The sequence below is a fragment of the Lipotes vexillifer genome, unplaced genomic scaffold (assembly GCF_000442215.2).
Source record: "Lipotes vexillifer unplaced genomic scaffold, Lipotes_vexillifer_v1.1 scaffold824, whole genome shotgun sequence".
NCBI lineage: Eukaryota > Metazoa > Chordata > Mammalia > Artiodactyla > Lipotidae > Lipotes > Lipotes vexillifer.
This window is the reverse complement of record NW_006772197.1, coordinates 380,076-387,218: the sequence shown is the minus strand read 5'-3', so window position 1 is coordinate 387,218 and position 7,143 is coordinate 380,076. Positions and strand designations below refer to the sequence as shown.

The following is a 7,143-nucleotide window of genomic DNA, read 5'->3' as shown; positions in this document are numbered from 1 at the left end:
TGGTTGAAGAATGGGAAAAGGAGAGAAATGGACCCCAGGTTTGCTAAATTTAAGCCTCCTACATCAGAAATTTGCAAGAAAAGCCCACAGGAAAAAAATAGAGCAATGAGAGGCCAGAGAAAGAAAAGTGAACAAGGGCACTGATAAGAGTGGGAAAGTTAAAGAGATGGAAGAAAGAAGGGAGCCTGAAGAAACCTAGGAGGAAAAGTGACAGAGACCCGGGACCAGCACAGGGGAGGTCGGCAGTGCCCACTGGCCTCACGTCCTCAATAACACTCTCACCTAACAAGGCAGAGACCACACAGGAAACCGTCCTCTAAGAAAACACCCAAATCAATAACAACATACCTCTGCTCCATTCTTTTCAATACAGACTTTAATTCATAACGCATTCTAAGGGGAGGGGAGGGGAGGGCCCAGGGCACTGTTTGGAGGGGGCAAGCACACTAAATACACTGACCTTTTGATGAAAAGTTGGAGAAGGGACAGGTGGCTACAGAAACCACCTCCTGCCCCTTCCGACATCCCCACCCCATTCCCCAAATCCCGTCTTGATTTCTTGGCTTGTCTGATCCGGTAAGAACCTTCCAACGGCTTTTTTTTTTTTAAACACGAGGCTGTGATTAAAACAACCCCCAACTTCTCTTCATCTCTTTTTCTTAAGTTTCTTTTATTAACTGAATTTTTTAAATCCCGTTTCAACTCCACGTGCATTTGCCCATCGTTCTCTAGGCTTGGGAGAGACCCAGAGGCGGCCGCCTCCACAGCAGTCTCCACTGGGGGAGAAGGGTACCGCGCAGTCAGTCCCGGTGCGCCCCCTCCTCCCCGGGCGCCCCTTCCCAAATCCCGTCCGGTCTCCAAAGGCTGGCGTACGCCGTGCGGCTGTAGCCCGCGCTGTAGTCGTAGGACACCTGCGGGGGCGGGGGCGGGGGCGGGGGCGGCGGGGGCAGAGTGCAGTCTGAGAAGAAGGGGGTGAAAGAGGCCAAAAGGCCGGGCCCGTCGTCCCCGCCCGGAGAGTCCGCGGCGGCTGGGTACAGGGGGCGCAAGGGCTCGTTCAAGGTCAAGCCACCGCGGGGGGCAGCCAGGGGTGACTTCTTGGTCGTGGAGCCGCCCGGGGCGCTCCAGGGCTCGGGGTACAGTAGGCTCCCCCCCATCGCGGGTGGCGGCTCAAAGAGGCCGGTCTCCAGCTCCGGAGGTCCCCTTAGGACGGCGGCTCCGGTGAGGAGCACATCGAGAGGCTCGGCGGCGAGCAAGACGCCCGCCTCGGAGCCGGCGCCGTAGTCGGGCCCCAGCAGCTCGAAGAACTCCGCGGCCTCGGCGCCCTTCTCCAGGTCGCCCAAGCTCACGCCGGGCCCCGACGGGCCGCACCCGCCGCCGCCCGCCCGTGACGGCTCGGTGAAGAAGGACGGGGGCAGGTTGCGGGCCCGCAGCGGGACCTTCCTGGCGCCGGGGACGGCCGGACCCCCTGCGGGGCCGGCCGCGTCCCCTCCCACGCCCCCAGCGCCCGCTCCCACGAGCCCGGCCGCGGGCGCCGCCTCCGCAACCCCTGCAGGATCTGCGGCCCCAGGGACGTGGCTCAGCGAGTCGAAGAGCGCGGCCAGGCTCTGGCTTTGCAGGCTGGCGGCCGCCGCGGCCTGCGACGCCTCCCGCCGGGGGCCCGCCTTGCCGTGGGCCTGGGCCGGGACCGTCTGGGCGCTGGCTGCGGCAAGCGGCCGCTTGGCGGGCGTGTCGGCGGCGCCCGGGGAGGGCGGGCCCGGGGGCGCGGCGCCCATGAGGCCGCTGCAGCGCTTGATCTGCTTCTGCAGGTACTTGCGGTGGTTCACCTTCCGCTTCGACTTGCCGGGCTTGTCCAACGCCAGCTTGATGTTGCTGGACGCCGAGTCGATGAAGCTGAGCAGGTCGCGGGTGGCCTCGCGCACGTCCCCGCCCTCGGCGCCCGCCAGCAGCGCGCCCGCCGGTGTCCCGGTCTCCTCGTCCTCGAAACAGCAACCCTTGTCCAGGGCTCCGAAGGCGCTTCCCAGCCCGTCAGGGGAGCCCCCGAAGCCGAAGGGGACGAAGGGGTGCGTGCTGAGGAGCGCCGCCTGGACTGCCATCGCCGCGGCTCCCGGGCGGCCCGCAGCGCCGCCCGTGCGCCCCCGGCCGCTTCCCGCCCGCCGCCCAGGCCCGGCTCCCGCCCTGGCGCTGTGCGCGCGGCACAGCTTCCTCGCTTGGGGCCGGGCTCGCTGCTCGGCCTCCCGGGGGAGCTCATTAGGTCTTGTAAGCGAGGGGCGGAGGGAGGGAGCGCGCGGCGACCGCCCCGGTGGCGAAGGGGAGGGGCTTACTTAGCTGGGCTAAGCCGGGGGTGGGGGTGAGGGGGTCGCTTTTCTAGTTTTCTGGGCTTTCTCAAGCTCATCGCCTTAACCCCTTAGTTTCCCTTCGCCCCGCGCGTTTCTCTTGGCTAGCTCCAACCTCAAGACGTGAGGATGGGATGGCGCGTCCTCAAACTCCAGCTCCGGTACAACCACGCCCTGGCGCTGGGCACTCTCCATGAGGCTGAGAAGGCAAGAGTCCAGACCCGTGGGTTTCAGTCCCAGCTCTGGTAACAATAGTAGCCATCAGCTACGGGGAGCTTGCTTATGCCAGGCACTGTCCATGCATTTCCTCATTTAACCTTTGAACAATAGTCCTATAAAGTACGTATCAGCATTATTTTCACCATCTAACAAATGAGGAAACTGAGCCTTAGAGAGTTTCAGTGAGTTGGCCAAAGTATATCCAGTCCAGGCTGACTCCAAAGCCATTCCTAAGCCCTTGACAAAACTTATGTTCTCTCTCGGCTTCCTCACCTATCAGATAGGAGAAGGAAACTAGTGTCTCTTCAAGCTCTAGCCCTGGTCCTAAGATTCTAACTCGAGTTCCTGCAGGACTCTCAGCTCTGATGCTCTTTCTTCTACCTGTTAATTGTTTATAGCAAACTGAGGCCAGCACTTGACCCATCTTTTATTAGCAGTAGACAGCAGGAGGCAAGGAAGTCACTCCCACTAAGCTAGCTGGTGCTTTAGAGAAACAGCCCTGTGTGTGTATAAAACTCTCAGCCTCTTAGGACAAAATATGGACTGGAACCTCTCCCCTAACTGTCATGCCATTTAAGTTGCCCTTCTGGAACTTCTGTTGCATTTCAAGAATCACCTTGAAGTTCATTTAGACCCACTTTCACCTCGGCAAGCTTCTTGGGATAGAGGAAATGAGTAATTTGGCAGAGCATGAAAGATGATTCAGAAAAGACGGGTTCTGGTCTTAGCCTCACCACTCAATAGCTCTGTGACAGGTTGAAATCCTTGCTCTGATGGGTACATAGCTTTGGGCAAACCAGCTGACCTCTCTCTGCCTTAGCTTACTCATGTTAAATGCAGGTAAGGTTGCCCACCTCACAGGGCACTTGTGATCTTTAAAGGAAACATCCTGTGGAAAATCCTTATCTATTGACTGTTCTATAGCCTGTGATGAGTATTTGCCCTTATTTCTCTAAAACACAAAAAGGTGACTATGCTTCCTTACATGAACATCTAATATGTGATGGAACACCTCTGTCAGAGGGTGTTCATGAGGATTAAGTGAGGTAACATGCATGAAGATGCTGTGTGTGTGATCTCTAAATAAATTATTATAGTTTAGGTGCAGAGTCTACCCGGGGCACCATCTCTTTCTTTCTTTCTTTTTTTTTTGGTGCCGTGTGCAGTGGAAGCCAGAGTCTTAACCACTGGACTGCCAGGGAAGTCCCTAGACCATCTGTTTCAAAACGCTTTTCTTTAAGCCTCATTTTTCAGGATGTAGCAAAACCATTTTTGAGCACCCTGAAGGTACAGCCTTACCAAAAGGAAAGGGCCAGATGAACACTTTTCATTTGGGAGAGGAAGTACTTTTCCCAAGCCAACATGCTGAAACAAACTTTTTTTTAACTCAAGTTGGCTCAATTATAATGTACCTTTCGTTTGAGTAACACACAAGATTTTGTCCTCCATGACTGGACTGTTTTTTTTTATTGTTGGTGACCCTGCACTCAGAAAATTGTGTGGGCTTGTCACTGAGTTATGTTTCTCCCCCCTCGGATGTGGATGTCAGCACTTCCCTTTCCCTTTCGGCAGGACCATTCCATTGACCTCTGCGTCTGGCAGCCAAGAGCACTAACTTTTTTTTTACCTTCTTTCAACTGAGCAGCTCTTACAAATCCCGAGATTGCAGAGGACAATATATTTAATTGACATCTTTAGTCTGAAAAATCTCTCATAATCCCCACAGAGTTAGCTAAGCCCTCACCTAATCATATTCAAAATTAATAGAATATGAAAATATTAATATGTAAAAGCCTGTTTCCAGACCATTGGAGTTCTGAGCATCAAAATTGATTTGGCATTAGATGAGGACAGGTTCAAATTCTGGCCTGCCACTTGCTAGGTGAGTGCCCTTGGACAAGTCAATCTGTCTTCCTAAAGCTCAGTTTCCTCATCTGAAAAATGGAAGTGGTCCTAACTGTTCTCAGAGTCTTTGTGAGAATTAGGTATCCTAAAAGGCAAATAGTACCCCTGAATCTTGCTTGTTTTATGTGCTCAATGGAGATCATCTCAGTTCCGCAGGGTTGTTGTGAGATGCTATATATAAAAGTTCCTGGCACAAAAAAGCAGCTCAACAAATGCCCATGTTTTTGATTCTTTAGGCTCCACCTACTTCTTACCAACATATCACCCTATAAAATCAGCATCATTTGTTCTTTCTCCCAACAAAGTGAGTGACTATTTCCAAATGAAAGAGAGCAGCTATATTTGCAGGTTATAGAAATAGAAAAAGGCAGTGTAATATCATAGAGAGAGTGCTAAAATTAGAACCAGAGATTGAGACTGGAGTCCAATATACCCTTTCATTATCCACCTGACTATAAAAATTCACTTAACCTCCCGTACCTCAATATTCCCATCTATAAAATGGGAATAATCATGTGAATCAATTTGATGAGGCTATTGTGAAAATCAGTGAGATAATGGAAATGGAAGTTCTTTGTCAACCATAAAGCTCTGTATACAAATATAAGATATTCACGGCTTAGAATTTCTATAGCCTGATCCACAAAATTGATCCTTATGCATAAAATATCCATCCAATCACTTATTCATTCAACAGAAAGATACTGACACCAACAATGTGCTCAGCACTGTGCTGGTACTGTCGATACAGAGATAAGAAGCCATGATTCCTACCCTTTCTGGTGGACAGACAGACATGCAAACAAGCCATTGTAATATAATGTGATACTTCTTAATAGAAGTAAATTAAAGGTACAATAATTGATGGGATAAAAGACCTTCAAGTTGACCAGAGAAGTTGGGGAAGACTGCATAAACAGGTACCATTTGAGCTAAGAATTAAATGATACATTTGAGTGTGCCAAGCAAACAAGTAGTATCTCTGGGAACAGCCGGGCAGGGACACGGTCATACAAAAGCAATGGTGTCTATGGAAAACTATAGATAAGAAGGCAACAAAGAGCAACTTCTGCTTGAAATAGCTCTATAACTGAGACCAAAATAAATCCTTAGTGCTTCCAATGTGCAGCTAAATGGCACATGTGGACCCCACCTCAAGGTCTCAGTTGCTTTTCCCCTTTCCTTTGGGAAAGAGCTCTATTTCGGATGGAATGAGCTTCAGCAAAGTAAGAGGCCAGCTCCTGCCAGCCCATCAGGCCCCTCCTCCTATACCCTGAGCAAGCGCGCTCACTTGAGTGGTTTTGACATCAATCCATTTCACTTCCTATGGGGCCAAGGGACCTGGCTCCAGCCTGCACTTGGGCCTCTCTGCAGAGCTCCAAACTAGAGCTCTTTTGCCCCACTGATACTTAATGCTGAGCAAGTGGGATTAGTCTCCTTGGGAACCAAGCCCCCCAGGGACTCAAGGGCTGAACTTGCCCCAAACCGTTTGGGAGAATTGAGGTTTCATATTGTTCTTTTACACTTGGATTTCAGGACATTACTTAGACAAAGGCCCACCTGAGAGCTGCCTCCTTTCTTGTGTGTAAATATAGCAGCAGGATCAAAAGCTGACTTACTTATTTTGTTTTCCTCTTTGTAACTTTAATCATATTCCCTGCAGGACAATCTTAGTGCTCAGGGCTGTCAGGAATGCACACTCATAAAGGGAGAAATAATTATGCATCTTTTTTTACTCTCTTTCTCTCTTCCCATACCAACTGCTTGTCATTCAGTATTTTTCAAACCTCAAATAAAACAAATTAATTCCTCAGTATCACCACACAATTTATAAAGTATCAATTTCATCAGAAAATAATGTTGCCTTTCAAATTGTATACTCCCTAAAATCTATCTCTTGTTTTCTTTCTCATCCTTTCCTCCATCCTTCTAGTCCATGTGACATTGACAATGGCTAGTCTGGAGGATCCAAGATGGCGTCATTCACATGACTGCACCTGTGCCTACACATGCTGGCCTATCCAGTAGCTGGTGTAAGAGTACTCAGACTTCTTACGTGGAGGCTCAGGAATCCCAGAGACAGTGTTACAATAGGCCCCATGTGGCATCTGTCAGGCTTCTTATGATCTAGCTCCAGAATTCCCAGAACATCATTTTTACTACATTCTATTGGTCAAACAAATCACTAAGGCCAGTTCAAGAGGAGAGAAATTAGAATCCAGCCCTTAATGGAAGAAATTGCAAATAATTTGTTTGGTGTGTCTCTTAAGTCTCTTTTCATCTATATCACCCCCCCCTTTTGTTTTCTTTGCAATTGGTTTACTGAAGAAATTGGCCATTACCTTGTCATTTTCTCCCACATTCTGGATTTGGTTGATTACATCCATCTCCCTGGTATCACTTAATATGTTTCTCTGGCCCCTGTGTTTCCTGAAAATGAGGAGTAGATATAGGGGCTTGGTCAGATTCATGGTTTTTTTTATGCTATAGTGCTCACACACACACACACACACACACACACACACACACACACACACAATAAACTATATGCTATAATATTTATAATGGTTTCAAAATAACAATGCCAATATTCTTACTAATAATATAATTACTACAAAGAATCTTATTTTTTCTCCTTTTTTCCATTATTTTGTCCTCAAAACATATCCCACTAGTGATGAACAGT

General features: G+C 49.7%; 1 protein-coding gene across 1 annotated transcript; it reads right to left on the bottom strand.

Moving 5' to 3' along the window:
* Positions 1 to 358: 358 nt before the first annotated feature.
* Positions 359 to 2,250, bottom strand: FAM181B (family with sequence similarity 181 member B). The gene has a single exon (XM_007447362.1). The coding sequence runs from the start codon at positions 2,091 to 2,093 to the stop codon at positions 801 to 803; it is 1,293 nt and encodes a 430-aa protein (XP_007447424.1). The 5' UTR covers positions 2,094 to 2,250; the 3' UTR covers positions 359 to 800.
* Positions 2,251 to 7,143: the final 4,893 nt, after the last annotated feature.

Coding starts and splice junctions, on each gene's coding strand:
- FAM181B (XM_007447362.1), bottom strand. CDS start 2,093: ATGGCAGTCCAGGCGGCGCTCCTCAGCACGCACCCCTTCGTCCCCTTC.